The 25,649-nt window shown below is 35.3% G+C and overlaps 1 protein-coding gene across 2 annotated transcripts in view; it reads left to right on the top strand.

The window, feature by feature from the left end:
• Positions 1-25,649, top strand: part of UTRN (utrophin) — a 506,315-nt gene that overhangs the window by 197,994 nt on the left and 282,672 nt on the right. For both annotated transcript variants that reach the window (XM_067010961.1, XM_067010960.1), the window contains 9 exons: positions 998-1,177; positions 3,377-3,505; positions 5,681-5,851; positions 8,155-8,316; positions 8,758-8,895; positions 11,494-11,682; positions 12,557-12,729; positions 20,755-20,905; positions 22,125-22,300. In XM_067010961.1, the coding sequence (XP_066867062.1) occupies positions 998-1,177; positions 3,377-3,505; positions 5,681-5,851; positions 8,155-8,316; positions 8,758-8,895; positions 11,494-11,682; positions 12,557-12,729; positions 20,755-20,905; positions 22,125-22,300 (1,469 nt within the window). The remainder of the gene's footprint in view (positions 1-997; positions 1,178-3,376; positions 3,506-5,680; positions 5,852-8,154; positions 8,317-8,757; positions 8,896-11,493; positions 11,683-12,556; positions 12,730-20,754; positions 20,906-22,124; positions 22,301-25,649) is intronic.

The raw sequence follows: 25,649 nt of genomic DNA on the forward strand, positions 1-25,649 counted from the left end.
ACTGTAGTCAATCATAGCCACAATCATAGCCACTGAAGGAATGCAGAAAGTTATTAACTGCAGAGAGCATGGCTGTGGGTATTCTGTTTTGTTTTTGTTTTTTCCCCTCCTTGCTGGAGAACACTTGAGAGAAATATTTCAGTGTCTTAATAAAAATACCAGTAATTGATGTGGCCAAATGAGTCCTTATACCTTGACTCACTTGTGAATTTGTAGTTTTTATGCCTTTCAAAATATGATTTAATGATGTGAGATTAAATGTAGATGTGAACTTCTTGAAGTGATATGTTTAAATATTTTTCTAAAAAGATACAACAGAAGTAGGGTAGATATATGCATGTTACTTTTTGATTGAAAGAATTTTGTAGTTTTAATTTTGGAACCCAACATTCTCTTTATAATTCTCTTGACTGCACACCTTGCCTGCTCATTCTTATGAATGTGAAAATCAAGTAATTATAATACCATCTAGAGTATTAGCTTTACATATTAAGACAAGTGTAAAACCAAAGCTTAGATGTGCTAGTTCTCCTATGATGTATAGTACAAGAGTAGCTCTACTATTGTCTGCTTATAAACAGATAATATGTTAAGTCATCTTAGAATTTAGAATTTTGAGTTCTGGGATAGTCCTGCTTTGCCCACTTGTAGTTACTGAAAATGGAACTGATTCATTATTTCTAGAGTTTTGATGAAGATAATTGGTGTTGGTGTGTGAGGAATGGAATTTATACTTAAAATAAATGAAATAATTACCGTTCCACATCTAAATTTGTTACATTCTTTGGTGTTTGCATAATTAAATATTTAATTTTTATTTGAAACTTAAAAACTCTCATCATGTTAGTAAGTTGTGGAATCTTGTGAACCTTTGACATGTGTAAGTTATCTAGGGAGTCACGTATAGGTGGAAGAAAAAGTTTTTAAAAATGAAGGTTGTATAAACTTTTATAATGTTCTGAAAGATCAAGTAGGTCTGGGAACTTTTATTTTCTAGAATATTCTGAAAGATCTGGAAAAGAGAAAAGCTGATTTAAATACCATCACAGAGAGTAGTGCTGCCCTGCAGAACTTGATCGAGGGCAGTGAGCCTGTTTTAGAAGAGAAGCTCTGTGTCCTTAATGCCGGGTGGAGCCGGGTTCGCACCTGGACCGAGGATTGGTGCAACACCTTGATGGTATGTTTCAGGAAGAATTTCATGGTGAAATCTTCTCTCCTTTAATTATGTATAAACGAATACTGTTTTGATTAGGATTCCAAATTCTATTTTCTGTTTGTCACAATAATGTTTTGCTTGTGAATTAATTTCATTACACTACAGTTTATCTTTTCCTTTGAAAAGGTAATAACTAGAAAGAGTTCAAATGTCTCTATTAAGTAATAAACCATTTGTGATATACATAGAAATGTGTACTTTAATATCTTAGTAAATACACCTTATTTGCTACATTTTAATGACTTAATATTGTATTTACTTTTCATACTATTATAAACTATATATATGTTTGTAATGTTCTAATATCAGTGTACTAGTTAAGGGCACCAGTTCTAGCATCTGATGGCCTAAGTTAAAGTTTTGACTACAAACTGATTGACATTGGTCAATTTATGGGTTGGCCAAAAAGTTAGTTTGGGTTTTTCCATAACATCTTACGGAAAAACCCAAACAAACTTTTATGGCCAACCCAATACTTAAATGCTCTCTAAGTCTCAGTTTTCTCATTTGTAAAATGGACATTATTATAATTTCTACCTCATACGGTTTTTGTGATTATGACATAAAACACGTAGGGCTCTTATAAAACTATATTTAAAACAACCAATTTTAGATATTGTTATGATGATTATGGTAATTGTTAAATGCTATATGTTTTTAGTCTTTGGTTATAACAATACTACTACGCTGTTAACCAGTATTTCATGGAAATAGTGACCATTTAATTTCATAGTGTTTTTCTGTCCCTTTTATAATAACAATGAATATATGGCAACCGTACCTTCTCTTCCCTTAAAAAAAGTCTCATCTATAAATTATTATTTGTTCTGATATATCTGAAATAGGACTCTTTCCAAATTCATAGAATTACTGGATAATGGATATGAACAGAGAAAAATAAGTTATTGTGTGTTTGGATATTTACTGAAATCAATCAGAATGTGTAGGGCATTGAAGTTGGTGGGTTTACGTCTTGATCTGTCAGATTCATATCCAGAGTTCATCTGCGACTTACTACCTTCATAACCTTGGGTAAATTACTTAATGTCACTTAGCTTTAATTTCCCTATATATAAAATGGGATTAAAAGAACATATCTAACAGAGTTGTTAAATGTTGAATAACAAATGTGAAATTCTTGGCTCATAAAATATGTTCATTAAATATTTTATATATTCATTTTTATTGTAACTAGTTTTATTCCACATGCTCATGGCCCTTACTTCTGTCTTCTTCAGTCTGTACCTTCTAAATTCTTCTTTCAAATAATATCTTTCTACTCCTATTAGAACATTTGATTTATCTGCTTTATCAAGGTAAATAAGTCTGGTGTTTATAAATTCTTCTTACTTAGAGTCCAGACCACTATCAAAACTTTGCTCATATGATTTATTGGTTCTCATTTTATTTTTTCAATGATTTTTCCACATTACAGATTAATAATTTGTTTCCTTGTTTTTAAACAAACAAACTTTTCTTTGAAGTTTCTTCTAGTTTCCTTCATCCTATAAAATATAGTTCCTAAAAGTTTTTGGTTTCATCATAAGGCTCCCCTACTCTTTTTCATCAAGTTCTAAATTCTTGCCTTAGCCTCAGCAGTTTTGCCTAGTTTTAACTGACTTAACTGTCTTCAAAAGTATTCTCTCAATCACATGTTATACCTTGCTTCAGGAAGTATCACTGAGATCTGTTCCAGGTGTAATGTTAAGTGCTGTCGGTACTGAGGTGAAACAATAGGGGCCCTGCCTCTAAGTACTTACAGTTCATTGAGCAGGCAAAATTTGAATCATTTTTTAATATTATTACTTCCTTAAATGAGTTTTTAACAAATATGATCAAGGAGGGGCCAGCGAGATTATTTGTAATATAAGAATGAGGGATAGGGATTAAAATAAAATGAAATTTAAAAAGAAACTTTCACCTTTTATTCTTCAACTTTTCATTGTATTGAGATCTAAATTAAAATTAAAAAGTGCTCAGTCACTGTGCATTTTTAGGAATGAGATTTATCCATTGGGGAAGAGCTTTGTAGGAAGCTAGAAATTCTTCTTGAAATTCAGCGTGCAAGTTAGCACTTTGAAGGTCCTTTAAACGTCTTCTAAGATTATTGTCTTAAGTATTTCATATGATTGTATCAGCATTTTATTAATTCCTTTCCAGAACCACCAAAACCAGTTGGAAATATTTGATGGAAATGTTGCTCACATAAGCACCTGGCTTTATCAAGCTGAAGCACTATTGGATGAGATAGAAAAAAAGCCAGCAAGTAAACGGGAAGAAATTGTGAAGGTAGCGAATGTAGAGGATCAGTAACACTTCTGGGAATGAAAGGTTTTGCTGTTCTCTTTCTCTCGAGGAGTACTCCAAGTTACTTGTGCACACATGCTTCCCATGTAGTAGATTCATTAGCTTTTATGTTGGTGGGATAAACTGAGTCTTTTTTGTTTGTTCTTTGTATTTTGTCTTAGCTTATTTTTTGTTCCGTTCCTGTCTTGTAAGAATTAGAATCTAAAAATACCACATTATGTGATTGTTAATAAAATTTTTCCATTGCAATTTAATAAGCTATACAAAAACCTTCTCCATTTTGTCATACAAGGTAGTTGAATGCTGGGTCGTTAGTTCACCGCAAAAGGTCATTCTTAGTTATTTTTTTAATGACTTGCAAAATTTGGTGGCAGTATGGAAAGTCAAAGCAAAACTGACTTCACAATGAGTATTTGGCTTTCATTTCTTGCTGCATATTGCCCCCTGACCCAGCTTTGCAGAGGAATCAGCGGTATGAAAAAGATAGTATACTTTTTCAGAAGCACAAAGTCTGGCAGACTTCTCTCTTCACTTTGCTCAGCCTCTTGATACCCTTACTCAGTGGTGTTAAGCAAAGAAGAAGTTGTCTCGGGGGCTCCAGAGCCTCAGAAAAGTGCCCAGAGTACCCCTTATTCATTCCTGTGTTTCTACATTTAGTTTCAAAGTTGAAGGTCAAACTAGCTTTTAAGAATTCCTCTTCGGGAATCTTTTCTTTTTACCACTCAGGCCCCACCAGTCCTTCCTTTGAACCCTTTGTCATGTCAGGCATGGATGAACAATTGAATTGTAGGTTACAAATGTACTTTCTCAACATTTTGCAGACATCCTTGAATGAATCTTTTTTTTCCCTTTAAGTTGTTTATTGATGACAGAAACAGTGCATAATTAAAGATTTGATGAGGAACCTGCAAACAATAAAGCATGTATCTGTTGCCAGCAAAATACAATTATCCCAGGTCCTTTAGACGTTACAAATAGAGTTCTTTCATTGCAGATGGTTCGTACATAACAAAGCCATTTTAAAGTGTTTAATTGTGCTTCTATAAAACCTTCGAAGAATGAGGTAGTTTCCTTTACTCACCACATTTTCCACGATGACACTTTTAGTGAACTTATTAAATCCTTTTAACATAACCTTTAAACAGTTTTCATGAAAGCCAAGCCTTATTTACAAAGTGTTTATTTCTTTCCACAAGATTTTTCTTAAAGAGAATTTCAAGAATCACTATACAGCTAGCAAAATTTGACACAAGCAATGGCTGTTTTTTTTTCATTACAATCAGATTTAGATGTGAGAGAACACGTTCTAAAAATTCCATAGTTAAGCTGATGTTCTCCTGTTTCTATCTATATACACTGATTTAAAAACAGTTCCTCAAACTACTTATTTTCTCTCAGCCACCATAACAAGTAAGCACAAATTCTTCACAACAGTGGGTTAAGCTCCATGTATTAGCTGATTGGGTGCATTGCTGGATCATTCATTCTCGTAAATCACCAGGAAAACATCTGCAAAATTTATAGATACATACAGATTAGCTAGCTTATTTTTAAGACTTCATTCAAAATCTACTTACAGCCATACATACCCTTGAGAGAATTCCAACACTCTTCAAAAACTTGAGGCAGGTATGTGCATTCCTTTCTTAGCCCTGAGAATGAATTTAATGACAACTGTGAAATTAGCTTGAGGAAACTGCATAATGTTGTTGCATATTTTAGTTAAAAACTAAATGATAATATTCGACTAATTTCCAAATCAGTTCACCTTCACCAAGGAAAGGCAGATGGTGGCAAATAGTATTTCTAGGGGGAAAAGAAGTCACAGTCTACTCCTTGCCACTTATTCCTTTATTCAGCCTCAAGAAGCTTTGCAACTCTTAGAATAAAATGGTTGAAGAAATGACACAATAAATCTTATAGGCTATTCAATCATAAAATAAAGTTTTATCCAATCTGGTAGTGATCGAAAATGCTTCCCATGTAACATGAATGAGTCGTAATGTATGAAAAGCTCTTATTCAAATTGATGGTGCCGAAATCTCTTACTAGGAATGTCAGACATTTATTTAAACTACCTTTACTTCCAAGTTAGCATTACACCCATGTTTGGTTTTGATTTTTCCCACGTGATAATTTTGTTTTGCTTACAATTAGCGTTTACTCTCTGAGCTGGATGATGCTAACCTCCAAGTAGAAAATGTCCGTGATCAAGCTGTTGTTTTGATGAGTGCACGTGGAGGCTCAAGCAAGGAGCTTGTAGAACCAAAATTAGCTGAATTGAATAGAAACTTTGAAAAGGTTTCTCAACACATCAAAAGTGCCAAAGTAAGCAATTATGTTTTTATATAAAGCTATTTTTCTTATAGATATGTAGCTATGTGATAGATAATTATATGGTATATATATCAAGAATTTTTTGATTAAAATGATTTTATCACTTTGGAGCATTTGTTCTTATTTATTTTGATTATGCATATGAAGGAGAGAATATAAGAAATTAGTATTAAAGAAAATAACCCATTAGAGAAAAGGTTTCAAAGTATTGAAATTATGAGAGGAAGAATCATCTTTTTTGCAGGAAGTAAATATTTTCTAACTTTGCTTTGTTTTGAAATACTTGATATAATAGGCCAATCTTTCATAGCCTATGAATATACTTAGATTATTTGCAACTTAAAGAAAACAACAAAAATCTTGCTTTAACTTTTGTCTTCCTTAGCCTTGACCCTACTTCCTTACCTTCTGACCCAAGCTCACTTATTCTTTTCAATAGATCTATGGGAGATTTTTCCTACATATGTTAAAGAGTGATGCAGGAGACATAGGAGATGGAGTGAGAGAAAGTACAAAGAAAATTATTGTTGTCCCCATAAATAATTTCTGTGAACGTTTTGGCATACATATCCACTCTTACTCATGTGTATGTGATATTAAAATATCAAAAATTTTATTTTGTTTTGTATATTCTCCTCTGACAAGGTTTTTAACAGCTATTCAATTAAATGATCTGTTACAATATTCTAAGTCAATTTTCCACTTTTGTTGTGCTTTTATAAATATTGTATTGTTAAAATTCTTTTATGCATGTCTTTTTGTTCATTTCTTAGTATGCCCTTAGGATCACTTCTTAGAATTCCTTGATATTGTTGTGAAAGTTGTACCTATAAATGCGGTTAAATAGATTTTTGCAAAGATTCCTACAGTAAGTTTGTGCCAATTTATACATTCATAACCAGAGTGTGAGATTGCTAGTTTCCCCATGCTTAGCCAACACTGCATGTTATTTTCCTGCATTTAGTTTTATTGAATTTGTTACATTGAGTTTAGGCACATAAATATCGATGTAAAGGTTTTCTATATAGATACTATCTGAAAATACTGCATTGAGAAACATGTACTTTTTCAAAGTTTCGGTATCAAAATCCAAGGGGCGTTGTACTGGGGAAAGTTAACTGGGAGGCATTCTTTGGGATGTCCCTATACTAGGCAGTGGCCTTTCTTCCTCTCTGTGGCCATGGCAAGGATGGCTTCTGGATCATGGCACTGTTTCCTGCTGTGCTCGCCTATGGTCCCGGAACCCTCCTCCCACTCCAGGCAGCCACAGTCACTTGCACACCAGTTCACATCCCTGGCTGGAGTTTGGAGAACATGGGTAATCAGAGAAGCCCAAGTTGGTAAAATTATTGCTGTGGGAATGAATGAAATTAAAGTCAATTCAAATAAATGCAAGTTCTTTCTTGACACTGATTAAATGGTGAAAGGTCAAGTTAAGAATATCTTTTTTTTAACATCTTTGTTGGAGTATAATTGCTTTACAATGGTGTGTTAGTTGCTGCTTTATAACAAAGTGAATCAGCTATACATATACATACATCCCCATGTCACCTCCCTCTTGCGTCTCCCTCCCACCCTCCCTATCCCACCCCCTAGGTGGTCCCAAAGCACCTAGCTGATCTCCCTGTGCTATGCGGCTGCTTCCCACTAGCACCACCTTACATTTGGTAGTGTATGTATGTCCATGTCACTCTCACTTCGTCCCAGCTTACCCTTCCCCCTCCCTGTGTCCTCAAGTCCATTCTCTACATCTGTGTCTTTATTCCTGTCCTGCCCCTAGGTTCTTCAGAACCATTTTTTTTTTTTTTTTTGGATTCCATATATATGTGTTAGCATGCGGTATTTGTTTTTCTCTTTCTGACTTACTTCACTCTGTGTGACAGACTCTAGGTCCATCCACCTCACTACAAATGACTCAATTTTGTTCCTTTTTATGCCTGAGTAATATTCCATTGTATATATGTGCCACATCTTCTTTATCCATTCATCTGTCGATGGACATTTAGGTTGCTTCCATGTCCTGGCTATTGTAAATAGTGCTGCAATGAACAATGTGGTACATGACTCTTTTTGAATTATGGTTTTCTCCAGGTATATGCGCAGTAGTGGAATTGCTGGGTCATATGGCAGTTCTATTTTTAGTTTTTTAAGGAACCTCCATGCTGTTCTTCATAGTGGCTGTATCAATTTACATTCCCACCAACAGTGCAAGAGGGTTCCCTTTTCTCCACACCCTCTCCAGCAAAAATCTACAAACAAGAATATCTTTTCAAAGAATATTTTTCCTTCTACAGTTGCTGATTGGCCAGGAACCATTATCATACCAATATCTGGTCACCACTGAAGCATTTGAAGCTGTTGTGCCTTTCTCTGACTTTGAAAAATTAGAAAATGATATAGAAAATATGTTAAAAGTTACAGAAAAGCGCTTGGAATCCAGTGATGAAGATGAAAAGGTTGGCTCAAGCAGATTTTCAAATCCGTGGTGTTCTCACTTTACTCCTCTGTTAATTATATTTTTACATTAATGATGTTTACCCAAATATCTGCCAAACATGATAGAACAGATTTAAATGTGACTTTCTGGTGAGTGTCAATGTAAGGTTTGTCACGTGATTTACATAATGCTTAAAAAATAGACATACTTTCTGACTATAAAGGTAGTGTTATCTTAGTGCTATTTAACTTCTGCTAAACTAGCATTCTTTATGAGTTATTTTAACTTCACATATGAAATATTTTAAGAAAAACATAAACTTTTGTGGTATGTCATTCAGGTAAACTTATGTTGTTGACTTATACAATACTTTGTAGGTTAGTTCTCCTGCTTGGGAACTGATAGTAAGTGACCCTGTGCATTTTTCTTTTGAGTAATTTTTTATCTTTTAAACATTCAGATGGATGAGGAGAGAGCCCAGATTGAGGAAGTTCTACAAAGAGGAGAACAAATGTTACATCAACCTATGGAGGATAATAGAAAAGAAAAGATTCGTTTGCAGTTACTACTTTTGCACACAAGATACAACAAAACTAAGGTATTGTCATGGGGGAGTCTCTGTTCCACTTAAATAACTTTTTCAGCTCTTACCATTGAGAAATGTGATGTTGCATTCAATGACATCTCAAAACAAACCAGTTGGAATGGTATCTCCTTCTCCTTTCTCTTGTGTATTGCTAGATATGTTTATATTTTTGGATGAGGCGAGACGCACAGAAAATAGAAACATAAAACCTTATTATTGGACGTCTCTTTTGGATTTCTGATAATGTTTTAAACCTTTGGGGAGTGACTTTCTCCTTCAGTTCTGTATTTTATGTGTGGAAGTCTTGACCACATTAAAAAAGCATTTCTAGTTTACAAATAACTAAATTTGTGAAATTGATAAAATATGATTTATATTCTAGGAAAAGATTCACCACCAGCTCCCTTTGCAATAGCCATCTTTGCAGCTGCACTGTAAATGTGCTGGTGTTCCCCAGAGGTCTGTATTTAGGTAATCCTTCTAGAACCAGTTGATGATGATGGAATCTACTAGAAGATTCAGGTTTCTCGGCTTGGTGCCTGTTGGCTCTCTCTATCTGTTTGTACTGCAGCCTTGTAACAGGTCCCAAGCTGAACTAGCCCTCTCTCCCCTCCTCCAACCTGTTTCCTGCTTTATTCCCTATCTTAGTTATTACTTAGAAAAACTACCCAGTTCTCAAGGTAGAAACTTCACAGTCTTATCAGTCATTTCTTGTTCCTCACACCACATTGAGGAAGCATTAGAACCGTTAGGTCCGAATGAAGTAGATACAGGTCTGAACCTGAAGTTAGACACAGCTCTACCAGGTACTTGTATATGACCCTGGGAGAGTGACTTAACTTCCTCAGTCTACTAACCTTTGCATAATTCAGACTCTTATGATTTTCACCCATTAGTTATTCCCCAAGTTGCTTTTTAAGTCCAGTTTTTCTTAACTCTGGCCCATCTTCTGTGTTTTTCTCAGAATTATTCCCCCCAAAGTCATGGCTGATCATATGATTCCTTTCCCTAAGAACTTGTTCAGGTAAAGATTGCAAAATGCAGGAAAAGCTTTAAGTGCAAGGTTTGTCACAATAATGGTATGTAGAGGCTTTGGTTTGACCTCTGGCTACCTCTTTGATTCACTGTCATTCACCATGCAGTATAGCTATACTGGTTTTCTCTACCTTATGCCAACATACTGGTGCCTTAGCACCTCTGGAATCTTGTTAATTTCATTGTTATTCGCTGGTGTGGGTTTTATCTTCTTATTTTACCTGAAAAATGTGTTGTCTTTTAAGACTCGGTTCCATTTTTATTTCTAACATCTTTCAGGTTATATTATAGTTCTTTGTTTAATTGTTACTTTTAAAAGTATCTTTCTTCTCTGGAACTTCTTCATCTTTGGGTCCCAAATCAGAAATCATTAATGGTCCAAAATAGAAATAATTTTTAGCTTTTTAATAGGTAAATTTGTTTTTCAAAAGTACTAACATATACTATTATAGGTTTGTTTCATTTGGATTTCACTAGCATTAGTTATTGTAATTAAAATTATTTTAAAACATTAAATTCTAGGAGACAAAGAAATGCAGACCTCGAGATTCAACAACATATTATTCACTCAGTGTTGTTAATCTTGGGTATTGGTTTCATTTAGGAATTATAACCATTTTCAGGATCCCTAATTCAGTGAACATGTACTTAGGATAATTTTCACTGTCATCTGAGTGTACAGAGGAATATCATTTTTCAAAAGTTCAATATAGGAATATGGTGAAAGTGTCAAGGAAATCCACTTAATTCATGAGTGGATGTACTTTGGCCATTTACAAGCAGTAGGCAGCAATTATTAAATGGTAGCCATCAAGGTGTAAAGGATGTGAACCCAGGGACGAGTGGCCCATCCCAGAGAGCACTTTATTGTTTAGAAAGCTCTGATTAGAGTCTACAGGAGATACTATGCTAGGGTAAATAAGTTATCCAGTCAGTTTAGAATCTGCCTGAATTTAGCACGGTAGAATCTATCATCTTATGTAGGATGTTCATGTTTTGTAATATTGTTCAAAAAGGTTAAGATTATGTACTGAATTGCCTGGATATTATTTTAATTAACCCCCCTACTGCATTTGTTATGTTACGTTACAAATACATGTTTCACTTATTTACTTTTTCACCAGTGAGGCCCAGAAGTGTTTAATCTAATTGTGAGATTTTTTTTAAAGGTGAAATAATAATGGTATTAAAATTTTTGCTTCATACAGAATTTTATGATTTGCAGCATATTCTCATTTCTTCAGTAACTTAGGAAAGGAGTCGTTACGTTTTCCTGTTTGCTAAATGAGTTTAAGTGGCTTAAGTCTTAAAAAAACCTTTCAAGCATTAACAGCTTATTTAAGTCTTTTAACAACAGGCTACAGATGAAAATTAAAATAGAGATTGTTAATGGTTTCTATAGCAGTGCAGGGCAAACTTTTAAAAATTAAAACAAGTTTTTAAATTTTTGCTCATGATATTGAATTTCTCCACAAAATAGTGTTTTTTTCTTTGTTTTTTGTGTTTTCAATTTGCTACTATTCATTGTGGGAATAATTTAAAAGATGTGTGTTATTATTATTCATGTCTTTACAGGCAATCCCTATTCAACAGAGAACAGGTCATCTCCCTTCTGGAATTAGCTCACCACCTCTCCCCACAGATTATCTGGTTGAAATTAACAAAGTTTTACTTTCCATGGATGATGTTGAATTATCACTTAATACTCCAGAGCTAAGCTCTGTTGTCTATGAAGACTTCTCTTTTCAGGAAGATTCTCTGAAGGTAAATATCCAGACACTGCATTTGAATAGCTGCAGCTGATGTAGAAATAAAGCAAGGAATTTGTCATTATGCCTACTTAGATTATCCATAACCTTTTACATTTGTGCCAAGGAATTAATAATATGTATGAAAAATAAACTTTTCCTATATCCACCAATGAAATGCTGTCAAAATTTTTAATTTATTAAAAATAAATATGGATTTTTAAGCATGCACAGTTATTAATGCTTTGCAACATCAGAGACTTTTTAAAATCAAACATGTGCACAAACCATATTCCGTTCTCATAAATTTGATTGTTATTTGATGTAAAATGTTGACATTTATCTTGCCACCTATAACGATTTAAGATTGGCTAGTGGTTGGGTATGGAATGACATGTTGATTGTAAGTTAACTAGGGATCTGAAAGTTTTCAGTTAATTCACAAAACTAATATCAAGACTTTCATATAATTTGATTGCATTTATGTATCAAGTCACAATAAAATTGCTGATAGAGTTGATAGGTTTGATAGCTCATTTCTGTCATTTAAATTAGTATTATTATGTATTTGAAAATATAAATAATTTCTAGCTTCAAATACTTCATTACCTTTACAGAATGTTATTGAAGCTTTTTATATGTCCTGTACAAATGCCACTTTGAACATCTGTGAGGATTTTTTTCCCACCATTAGGATATTATGTAACATTCCTCATGCTTTGGCCAATACAGGGTATTATTTTTTTTTAAAGTTTCCAGTTTTGATAAGTAACAATTATGATGTCTCATTATTTTTAAGTAACTTATTCAATATAAATTTTTGACCTCCTGTGATTCCATTCTTTTATCTCTTTGCTGGATTTTGTTAATGTATGACAATATATTCATAGACTATCAAAGACCAACTGGACAAACTCGGAGAGCAGATTGCAATCATTCATGAAAAACAACCAGATGTTATCCTTGAAGCTTCTGGACCTGAAGCCATTCAGATCCGGGATACACTTACTCAGTTGAATGCAAAATGGGACAGAATTAATAGAATGTACAATGATCATAAAGGGTATGTTTAAATGATATTTAATTTTTTAAAAAACTCTATAAGTTCATATGTACATTAAAATTAGTGAGGATATGTTTCAAATCCTTGTAATAGGCCCTGTTTAATAAATTGTGATGTAGTTCCTTAAAAAAGAATCAGTTCACATATACATGATCATTTGCAATGTAATATATAATATTTTAACAATTAAGGAAGCACTTTTATTTATTTGTTTTTATTGAAGTATAGTTGACTTACAATATTAATTTTAGGTGAACAGCATAGTGATTCAATATTTTTACATTTTATGCACCATATGAAGTTATTACAATATTATTGACTATATTCTCTGTGCTGTACATTACAACCCTGTGACATATTTATTTTATACTTGTAGTTTGTACCCCTTAATCCTCCTTCACATATGTCACCCATTCCCCCTACCACCTCCCCTCTGGCAATCACTAGTTTGTTCTCTGTATCTGTGAGTATTTTTCTGTTTTGTTATATTTGTTTCTTTTGTTTTTTAGGCTCTGCATATAAGTGAAAATATACAGTATTTGTCTTTCTCTGTCTGACCTATTTCACTTAGCATATACCTTCTTGGTCTATCCATGCTGTTGCAAATGGCAAGGTTACATTCTTCTTATGCCTGAGTAATATTCTTATATATATCTTCTTTATCCATTCATTTGTCGATGGACATTTAAGTTGCTTCCATATCTTGGCTGTTGTAAATAAAGCTGCTATGAAAATGAGGGTGCAGATATCTTTTCAAGTTAGTGTTTTTGTTTCCTTTGGATCTATTCCCAGAGGTGGAATTGCTGGATCAGATGGTAGTTATATTTTTAATTTTTTGAGAATCTTTTATACTGTTTTCCATAGTGGTAATACCAATTTACATTCCCCCCAACAGTGTACAAGGGTTCCCTTTTCTCCACATCCACACCAGCACTTGTTATCTCTTGTGTTTTTGATGATGGTCATTGTAACAGGTACAAGGTAATGTTTCATTGTGGTTTTAATTTGCTTTTCCCTAATGACTAGTGATGTTGAGCATCTTTTTATGTACCCATTGGCCTTTTGTATATGTTCTTTGGAGAAATGTCTTTTCAGGTCCTCTGCCCATTTTTTAATTGACTTATTTGATTTTTTTATATTGAGTTGTGTGAGTTCTTTATATATTTTTTATATTAACCCCTTGTCAGACATATTGTTTGCAAGTGTCTCCTCCCATTTGGTAGGTTGCCTTTTTATTTTATTGATGGTTTCCTTTGCTGTGCAAAAGCTTTTTAGTTTGATGTAGTCCCATTTGTATATTTTTGCTTTTGTTGCCCTTGCCTGAGGAGATATATCCCCCCAAATGTTGCTGAGACCTATGTCAAAAAGCATGCTGCTTGTATTTTCTTCTAGGAGTTTTATGGCTTCCGGTCTTACACTTGTCTTTAATCCACTTTGAGTTTACTTTCATATACGGTGTGAGAAAATGGTCTAGCTTCATTTTTTTACATGTACCTGTCCAGTTTCCACAGCAGTGCTTATTGAAGAGATTGACAGTATATATAGAAAATTCTAAAGATTCCACCAAAAACTACTAGAACTAATAAATGAATTTAATAAAGTTGCAGTATACAAAATTAATGTAATTAATATAATCGGTTGCATTTCTATACCCTAATAACAAACAATCCCATTTGCAATCCTTTTGCATCTAAAAGAATGAAATAGCTAAGAATAAATTTAACCAAGGAGGTGAAAGACCTGTACTCTGGAAACTATATGACATTGATAAAAGAAAGTGAAGACAACACAAATAAATGGAAAGGTATACTGTGTTCATGGATTGGAAGAATTAATATTGTTAAATGTCCATACTACCCATAGCAATCTATAGATTTGGTGTAATCCCTGTCAAAACACCCATGTTATTTTTCACAGAACTAGAACACATAATGCTAATATTTGTATGGAACCACAAAAGAGCCCAAATAGCCAAAGCAGTCTTGTGAAAGAAGAACAAAGCTGGAGGTATCATGGTCTCTGACTTCAAACTATATTACAAAGTTATAGTAATCATTATAGTATGGTACTGGCAGAAAATGGCAAAAAAAGACATTTAGATCAATGGTATGGAATAGAGAGCCCAGAAATAAACCCACGCACATACAATTAATCTACGACAAAGAAAAGCAAACATATACAATGGAGAAAAGGAAGCCCCTTTAATTTTTAGTATCTGAATAGTGTCCATTTTCTTTAAAAATCTTGAAAAGGATTTTCAGTAATGTTCAGTTTCTTCATACGCTTGATGATTAATGTGAGTGAAGAGCAGAGACAGCTACAGATAATTGGAATCCATATATAACCTCAAAGCCTTTTTTAAAACAATAACCTTCTGTTTAATAGAATGTTTTTGAGCCTCCTTCTTTCTAGTTTTTGACCAGGCCTATTAACAGGTAGAAACAAAATTGGTAAAACTTTTGATGGTAGCTGTGTATGTATGGAAAGTCAAGTATGATGTGAAATAGCTCAATATAAATTGCAGTGTAAGACAGAAAAATATACCGGAAAACCTTAGAGACATACACACAAAAATAGGCATGGTGCTCTTCATCTTCTTTTTTTTGTTTTAGCTTATATATTTCACATGATTATACAGTCCTTGGGAAGGTAATGTTTAATAATCTTTTGGTGTATTTCTTTGTATGGATTTTTAAAAACTTCTCTGTACATTTAGAGAATATCCTCTTACATACAGCTTTATGCATACTTCTGACTTTAATTAGACTTGATTATTAGATGAAGACCAATAATTTGTTAAAAAATAATAACATTTTAAGGCTCTAGGTTGCATCACAGTATTGGTCGTTATAACTCTGCCAACAGCATATGTGAAAGTGTCCTTCTTACTGAACCCTTGTTAACACTGACAGATTTTTTTTTAGACCTTTGCCAATTGTTTAGTGATGGATTGCATCTCAATATGATTTTCATTTCTTTGATTATCAGCAAAATTTCAATATTTTTACATATGTTTATTGGCACCAGTGTTATTTCTTCTGTTAATGGGTAGGTCATGTTCTGTGCTTATTTTTCTATCATAGTATTATTATTATTTACTTCTTAATTTGCAAAAGCTTTTTTCTATATTAAGAATATTAACCATTCATATTTTTTGTTCATTGCTTAATTATTCACAGCTTTCCATGTACCCTTTATCTTTGTTAATGGTGTTTTTTGACATATAGAAATTTTAATTTTCTATAATTATATCTTATGTCTTTTCCTTTGTAATTTCATTTTGTTTATATGCATATAAATTACCTTTTCATTGTGAGAGTAATTAAATATTTATATATATTTAAAACAATTTTGCTTGATTTAAAATTTACATGTAAAAACTAAACCATCTGAATTTTATTTTGATATGTATTTTGTTTTAAGGCTCCAGTTTGGTGGTTCTATACACCAACTCTTTTTTAAAAATTCTTTTCCATTAGCAGTATAGTTCCCTGTGCTATAACGTAGTACCTTGTTGTTTATCTATTCTATATATAATTGTTTGCATCTGCTAATCCCAAACTCTCAATCCGTCCCTCCCCACCTTCCCCCTTGACAACCACAAGTCTGTTCTCTATGTCTGTAAATAGCAACTCTTTAGTAGCAAGAGTAGGGGCCATGCATCCCTACTTTTTAAACACTCCCCAGCTCACTTTTTTGTGCAGCCTGAGTTAAGAAACACTAATCTGTTCTATTTTGCTGTGTTTTTCTTAAACAAACAACCAATTTTCTCTATATTTTTTGCTGAATAATTTTTTTGTTTTTAGATGTTGGGGGTAGGATTTTATTAATTAATTAATTAATTTTTTGCTGTGTTGGGTCGTCGTTTCTGTGCAAGGGCTTTCTCTAGTTGTGGCAAGCGGGGGCCACTCTTACTCGCGGTGTGCGGGCCTTTCACTATCGCAGCCTCTCTTGTTGCGGAGCACAGGCTCCAGACGCGCAGGCTCAGTAGTTGTGGCTCATGGGCCTAGTTGCTCCGCGGCATGTGGGATGCTCCCAGACCAGGGCTCAAACCCGTGTCCCCTGCATTAGCAGGCAGATTCTCTACCACTGCGCCACCAGGGAAGCCCACATTTTCATTTTTAAAGCATTATTATTTTTCATCCAGCACAGTAAATTTTCTCAAATTATTCTAACATTAAAATTCATATTCTTTTTCTATATTTATTCTTCCAGTAAAATTTTAGTTGTCTCAATCAATTTTTTAAAAAATGATGAATTTCAAATGTAGTCTTTCACTCATTTGGGTCCTTTTTTGTGTCCTCAGTGAGGTTTTGAAGATTTGTCTGCATCTTTCTCCCCAGGACTATTACTTGGTAGTTTTGTGCTTTTCTTATTGTTGGTTAGTGTAGAGTTGATGTATGGTAGCTTATTTCTGCATTTTCTGCACTGTGTGTGTTTGTGCATGTGTGTGTGTGTGAGTGAGTGCGCGCGTGCACGTGTGAGTGTATGCCTGTGAGTATGGGTATAAATTTGATTTTCTTGGCCTTTCTTAGTGTACTGATATATCATTTGTATATAATGATAACTTTTCTTCTTTTTTTCAATTATCCTATTTGCATATATGCATCTGGCTAATGTGGCAGAATTTCAAGAATGTTATGATTAGTAATGTTGATTGCAGATATTCATGCCATTTACTTGATTATAAAAATTTTAACTTTTTAGAAAATACTTTATTCCATAGTTTTTTTTTAAATTGAGCACAGAACAGTATTCTCTTATGTTAGAGAAGTCTTCTCTATCACATTTTTATTTTATTATTTTGTTTTCTGTGTTTACTAGATTTCATTTGCTAGGTTGTCTCTCTTATTTTCTTTAGCCCAGCACTTGGATGTATTAGTTGATTATGTTCTTATTCTTATTCCTAATTTTTATTTAGTTTTTCTCTTCCAACCTTGGTAACCTATCCTAAAATGTTTATTTTTCCCCATTCCTATGTGCCCACTTTTACAAGCAATAAGTGAGCACTCCTTTCTATTCTTTTCTTTTCATATAACATTGAGGCAATGGTAAATATCCTGTGCTTTCATGGTTTCATAACCGTTATTGGTCATAATGACACCTGGGTGACCACCAAGTCATTTGTCTATGCCAGGTCTCTGTGCTGTTTTACTTATAAAATTTTTTAAGTATTGTTGGCCTGTGGTAAAAGATAAATACCATGAAAATAAAGTTATCTTTCTCTGAGAAGTACCTTATGCTTCCTTTGTAATGGTTCATGGCATTAGCTTTCATATTTTTCCTTAATAAGTAATTTTAGAACCATCTTAGAAAAACAGTGAACAGTGGAGAAATAAGCCAGTTATTTCTTCCTTCTCATCTTAGATCCTTGGATCTTTGTGTATCTTCTCTCCTAAGAATATCTTCCCAGATATTTATCCTCTGTATCTTCTTTGTGCCTCTCAGTGCTGTGTGGACAAAGTTCAGACTTCTTATCTTGACCGTAGAAGCTTTTTAACAGTGTTCTTCAGTTGGCCTAATTTCTAATACCTTATACGTACTGCTCGAAAACAAGTTTTCTTCACTCATTTCACATAAACTTGATTAAAATTTCCTTTACCTTCTTTACCTTCCCAGCTTTCTGATTCTTACTCAGAATTCCATCTTTTACCAGGAATAGTTTTCCTTTTTAATTTAATCAGTCATTCTTTTTCCATCATTTAAAAAGTGTTTAAAACTCAGTTTCATCATAGAAGACTTCACCCATCCACCTACCTATGTATACCTATACCTATCTATCCATGCACCATTCATTTAATGAATATTTATTGAGTGCCGACTAATGAAGATTGTCTTAATATATTCTCTTAGTGTTTTGTTTGAAGTGCTCTTATTTTCATTATGCCCAATAGAACATTGCTTCCCTGTGGGCACTCAACAAATATTAATGGAATTTTTATTCAGGGATTTTCATGGAAGAAGGAAGCATAAAGATTATTTAGGAGTTAGAGATGTCAGGGACCATTTTATTATTTTTTAAAATAATAATATTACCTTTTTATTATATAAACATTTTAGTAGAATCATTAAAATTTCAGAGATCTCTTCTAAACTTCTCCTGGTACCACTACTCTAAACAAAGAGGCAGAGGGAAATTCTTTAGGATCCCAATCCAACGGAGCTTTTCTTTTTTATACTTATGTGTTCCAAATATGACAAGCACTGGTGTTTGACTTTATCTCATTTCTAAAGGAGTTAGGTTTGAATAGAAGTCTTGATAGTCTTTGTTTCATTGCCTAACCTGGGGTTTGCAGGCACTCCCATCCTGTGCTGTGCTCACGTCAATGGGGCACACGGGATTAGTCCCTGCACAGGGTATGTTAGTCCGCCAGGGCAGCCATAATAAGATACCACAGACAGGGTGGCTTAAACAACAGACATACATTTTCTGTCAGTTCTGGAGGCTGGTACCAGAAGAGTTAGTTTCCGGTGAGGCTTCTCTTACTGGCTTGCAGATGGCCACCTTCTCACTGTATCCTTACCTTACATGGCCTTTCCTCTGTGCTCTTGCAAAGAGAGAGAGAGAGACAGAGACAAAGAGGCAGACATAGAGAGAGATATCTCTGGTGTCTCTCCCTCTTATTAGGACAGCAGCCCTATGGGATACATGACCTCATTTAACCTTAATTACCTCCCTAAACACCCTGTCTCCAATATAGTCATGTTGGGCGTTAAGGCTTCAACATAAGAATTTTGGGAGATGCAATTCAGTCCATAACACAGAGATAATAGAATGCAAGGAAATTTTTTTTAACATCTTTATTGGAGTATAATTGCTTTACAATGGTGTGTTAGTTTCTGCTTTATAACAAAGTGAATCAGCTATACATATACATATATCCCCATATCTCCTCCCTCTTGTGTCTCCCTATCCCACCCCTCTAGGTGGTCACAAAGCACCGAGCTGATCTCCCTGTGCTATGCAGCTGCTTCCCACTAGCTATCTATTGTACATTTGGTAGTGTATACATGTCCATGCCACTCTCTCACTTCATCCCAGCTTACCCATCCCCCTCCCTGTGTCCTCAAGTCCATTCTCTACGTCTGCGTCTTTACTCCTGTCCTGCCCCTAGGTTCTTCAGACCTTTTTTTTTTTTGGTTCCATGTGTATGTGTTAGCATATGGTATTTGTTTTTCTCTTTCTGACTTACTTCGCTCTGTGTGACAGACTCTAGGTCCATCCACCTCACTACAGATAACTCAATTTCATTTCTTTTTATGGCTGAGTAATATTCCATTGTATATATGTGCCACATCTTCTTTATCCATTCATCTGTTGATGGACACTTAGGTTGCTTCCATGTCCTGGCTTTTGTAAATAGAGCTGCAATGAACATGGTGGTACATGACTCTTCTTGAATTATGGTTTTCTCCAGGTATATGCTCAGTAGTGGGATTGCTGGGTTGTAGGGTAGTTCTATTTTTAGTTTTATAAGGACCCTCCATATTGTTCTTCATAGTGGCTGTATCAATTTACATTCCCACCAACAGTATACTGCAAGGAAATTGTGAAGTGTTTTGTTCTAGCTGGGAACTAAGTGTTCTGGAAGTAAAACACGCAATTTTTTTTCCTAAAGCAATAGAGTAATTAATCATATTTTACACTTCATGATGTTTGAAATGTTAAGTGTTTAAAGTTGGGTGGGTTAACATGCCTGTAGATAATCTATCTTGATTTTCCAAGCCAGAGAAGGCTGTCTTTTCAGTTAAAACGCTGCCTAGTGTGTGTGTATGTGTGCATGAATATGGAGGGCGGGGTGGTGTATGCAGATTGCTTTGCTCTTGGTATGATGCATGTTTCTCTAAGAGGAATCATTAGCTGTAATCCACTACAGAAACTGGTCTTACAGAGCAGTGAGCTGTGAATTCACTCATTTTGAGGCTTTCAGTTTAAATGAGGTTTGAATTTTCATTTTAGAAAATTGCTTCTAGACGGTCCTGGAAAGTTTGGAAACCTATTTTATTTTGTTTGTTGTCCTCTAGTTATTTCGATAGGGCTGTGGAAGAATGGAGACAGTTCCATTGTGACCTTAATGACCTCACCCAGTGGATAACGGAAGCCGAAGAGTTGCTGGCTGATACTTTTGCTCCAGATGGTGGCCTGGACTTAGAGAAAGCCAGGATACATCAGCAGGTGAGTGTTTTCTGTCAGAGGATGAGGATCTGCTAAAAAAGGTGGCATATTTATTTAGTATGTGCCATTTAAGACAGATTTCGAAAGTAGGGGCTCACTATATTAATTTTTCAGGAGTATATAGACAATCTGTAATTTTTGTTCCAATTCTAGTTTCCAGTTTTAAAGGTTTAAGAGAAAATGGTTATTTCAATTTTTAATTAAGATTTTAAAGAAATTTAAATTAAAAAATACTCTTTAGTGGAATTTGTGAAAAACTATTTTTAAAATTTTATGTTTAGATTAACAGTTGTAAAATTTTGTACTCAAGACTGCATCAAGGCCAGAACGGTATCTGCGTACCTCACCTCTATTTTCTATACGTAAACACTTAGACGTCTTATTTTTCTTTGTATCATTGATCATTATCATAGAAGTAAATTATTCTTGAGCTATATCAGGACAGCTGCTCATGTAAGTCTAATTCAGTCTTGGGAAAATATAACACAATAGCTAAATCAGTTCTGCTGATAATAATGGGTCGTTAAAAATAATGGTTGAAAGCAAGCAAAATTTCAGTTTACCATTGTTGAAAATATTTTCTCTTTTATTAAATTTTTAAAATACATTTTATGCAGAAGGCTTCTGAGGAGTTAGAAAATGATTTTATTTTTCTCATAAATATGTTAATGCATTTTTTCTTATTTTTAGGGTTATAGAGAAGTGCTTAAATTTGACTTTAAAATATCCTTTCTTAATCCGTTGCTTAAAAATTTACAGACCAGTGAAGCAATGTCTCAGTAAGATGCACATTGAGGGTTACTTATATATGGTAGGACGTAATGGTATATAGGGGTAGAGGGTTTAAAATTTTTTTGAGAGACACTTTCAAGCACGTGTATAGAAGATAGGCAATTCAGTTCAATCAAACATGATTGATGCCTATGCGTCAGTGTAAACAGCAGTGATTTATGTTATTAGGCTGTCCTCGTCCACTCTATTTTGCCTGATGACATTCATGAGAGTGGGTTAGATTTCAAAATAGATTTCATTTAATGTGTTCAATGAAATGTAATTGAAGTTTTAAAAATGCCTTTTTCATATACGTAAAATATCCGCCCAGAGCTTTGTTTCTCTAACACTTAAATTGACACCACACCAATGGTACCTCGGTGGATTCATTACCTCAGAACAGTTTAGTTTAGAAGTGGAGTTAATCTTGAGTTGTTCTCTGTCACAGGAGCTCGAGGAGGGCATCGGCAGCCACCAACCCAGTTTTGCAGCACTAAACAGAACTGGGGATGGGATTGTACAGAAACTCTCCCCGACAGATGGAAGCTTCTTGAAGGACAAGCTGGCAGGTTTAAACCAACGCTGGGGTGCGATCGCTGCAGAAGTGAAGGATCGGCGGCCAAGGTGATTTAGCTGTGATAATTCGAGGGCACGGGGTGGAGGTATTTGGGCAGAGCCTTTTGAGATACGACCCAATGAGTTCCAGGTTCTTTTATTGTCTGATGTTAATACAATAGGAGTTTTAATGACATGTAAGACCTCCAATGTCCATGTTCTGTATTTTTAGGACATTGTCTCTTTCTGTGTCTTTAGGCTGTCTGTAGTCTTACTTTTCTACTCAGATATCATACATGTCAAAAAAACCTTTGTTTCTCTTTCTCCTGTTTATTATGATATGGCGACTATGTGGCAAAAATGAAGTAGGTGGAGGGACACTCTGGACTCGCAGTCTGAAGATCTGGATTCAGGGTTAGGCCTCCCCCTCACTCGTTTCCCGACTGGACCTCAGGGTCTTCACGAGTAATCCCTCTCACTCGGTAGTTCTTGGTGTCTAAGGGTGTCCTATATCCTTATATGTCAGTGCTGAGTACATAGTACAGTTCCTCATTTATGTGACATAATAAATATAATGTATTATTGTGTGTTTCTATGTCCGATTATGTTACAATGCCCCAGATTTTATTAGGGTGTCTTCTGATTACAAACATGTTTGATTACCAGTGAATATAATACTCAACATTACACATATTATTTTATATATTACTGTACAGTTGTTTGAAGTTATGTTTTGAGACAATCAAGTTCTTTTTATAATTTAATTTTTTAATTGATGTATAGTTGATTCACAACGGTGTGCCAGTCTCCGCTGCACAGCAAAATGACTCAGCCATAGACATACAGACACAACTTTTTTAACATTCCTTTCCACTGTGGTCCATCCCAGGACACTGAACATAGTTCCCTGTGCTACACAGTAGGTCCTCGTTGTTCATGCATCTTACCTGCTGGACATTCTATTGCTACGTCCAGTGATGGTGGAGCCGCCTGAGTGCTGTGTGGGGACCCGTGGGCTCCCTGCGAGGACCCTGGGATGAGCCAGTGGAGAGGCCTTTTGAACTGGGGACAGCCTTGTACCCACCCTGTGCCCCACCCCCGCCTCCTTGCACAAGGGAAAGGAGGTCATTGGAGCACAGACCCTTAAATGGTGGGCTGCCTTCCCTTGCCCCCCAACCATGAGCCCTCCTCGTCCTCCAGGACAGAGCGACGTACACCTGAGCATTCAGCAGGGGCTCAGCCATCAGGCAGTTCTGGTCCCCAAGAGGAGGGGCAGGAGCCCAAGGGCTAAAATTCTGGGCTCAGTGTGTTGCAGATGGGGGTACTCGTCCCTTTGTCCACCTTCCTGCTCTGGCCAGTGGCAAGCAGGGCTTCTCTCAAACATGGCACAGCGATGTCTTTAGCCCTGGTCAATGAGGGGCTTCTGTGCTCATTACGTCATTTAGAGAGACAATCAAGTTTTAATGGATGATTCCTAGTTAATACATTTCATCTCATTAATGGCCTTTTTTTGGGGGGGGCGGGTTAATGATAGCTTTGGGTTAAAAAGTCCCAGGTAATATTTGTCCTGCTAATTTTAACTCTGTAGATGATGTATTATTTTAGTGATAAGCTATTGTTATGTTAAAGGCTAATCTAATACTTTATCAAGTATGTAGTATGACATAAAATATTGAACTTTGAAAATTTGGCTTGTGGCTACTTTTTTTTTTTTTTTTTTTTTTTTTTTGCTGTACGTGGGCCTCTCACTGTTGTGGCCTCTCCCGTTGCGGAGCACAGGCTCCGGACGCGCAGGCTCAGCGGCCATGGCTCACGGGCCCAGCCGCTCCACGGCACGTGGGATCCTCCCGGACCGGGGCACGAACCCGTGTCCCCCGCATCGGCAGGCGGACTCTCAACCACTGCGCCACCAGGGAAGCCCGGCTGCTTTTTATAAAATAACATCATCTGTTATTTTGTGTGTTTTGGTAGGAGTCAAATCAGTTTGTGTGTCTTGGTTGAGAGGTTGCCATGTGGAAGAGACAGGGTTTGGCCTCATTTAATCGTCACAACTACTCTCTGAGTAGTTAGACCCATTGTACAGCTTTGGAAACTGAGGCTCAGAGAGGAGCAGTTAAGTAACTTGTCTAGGGTCTCACAGAAAATTAGTGACAGCGCTAACTTATGCTCTCAAATAGTACGCCTGTAAAACTTGGGAAGACCTCGGAGTTCGCTGGCCAAGTTTCCTCCCCTGTGAATGAAAACTAGGATATCTTAGAGGAGTGTCATGAAGACTAAAGGAGACGGTGTTTGTAAAAAGTATTATTCCCTGACTATTCGTAGTAAACATGAATGACTAAGGAACTCAGAGAGACTAAGATGAAGAAAATGTTTAAAGGAAAAAATGATCTGATGTGATTAAATGACACATTATTAAGAAGATAGAGTGTTGTCACAGACACAGGGGTGATGGATTGTGGAACTGAGGCATCGCAGGGGAGGGATCCTGAAGCTGGTTTTGAAGCATTTACAGCAATTTTCCATAAATTCCCCTTACGGATGGTCTTGTAGGGAAAAGGCACAGAACAGACAAGGTGGGAGGCATTAAATAGTATGGTAAGAAATCTGTGAAGGTTGGATGGTGAGGAGGCTTCAGGGAACCAGAGGCAGGATTGGAAGCTGAGGCCCTATAGGATTTATGTGCTACTCAGTCGGCAGGGAGAGTCCTTCTAGCTTGAAACTGATCTATCTCTCAGGTCTTCTTAAGGAAAAAGATGTACCTGCTGGCATAGTATTAACAATAACTGCAGGAATTCCCCTAATCAATTGCAAATGGCTCTTCGTGGAATGCGGTGATTATTGAGCCTGGGACTAACGAGGTGAAGCTAGTACATGTTTTACTCATTTTTTTGGCAGAGAAAAGAATAATGAATCTCTTCTCCAGCATCTTGTATTTTAACTAAAACAATATTTGTTTTCATAAATTCATGTTTAACTTTACTTCAGGTTGTAATTTATCTCAAGTTGGGGCCACCTTGCAATTTTATGGGCTTATTATGTGTACTGTTATCAGTCATTGAGAAACAGCACACAGCTCAACTTATTTTTGTATTGAGTGCCAGTCATCAAATATTTACACAGTTCAGCAACTTATGGTGTTATTCCTTAATGAGCAATTGCTACCTACTGTTTGAACGTGAATTTATAACTTGTTTTTACTTAGTGATAACATATAAAATGTAGATTATATTTAGCTAGTTTGCAGATGAAAATTTTGTGTGACTCAAATATGTCTTATTGAAATTACTTGATAATGTTAGTTTTCTTCATAGGTATATTTTCAAAATACTAAATTAGTCATGATTATGAAACATTGGACATTTAAATTACAACTTTTTTTTTTTTTAAACACAAGGTCTATAGTAGTATTTGAGTTGTT

The sequence above is a fragment of the Kogia breviceps genome, chromosome 13 (genome assembly GCF_026419965.1).
Source record: "Kogia breviceps isolate mKogBre1 chromosome 13, mKogBre1 haplotype 1, whole genome shotgun sequence".
NCBI classification, from domain to species: domain Eukaryota; kingdom Metazoa; phylum Chordata; class Mammalia; order Artiodactyla; family Physeteridae; genus Kogia; species Kogia breviceps.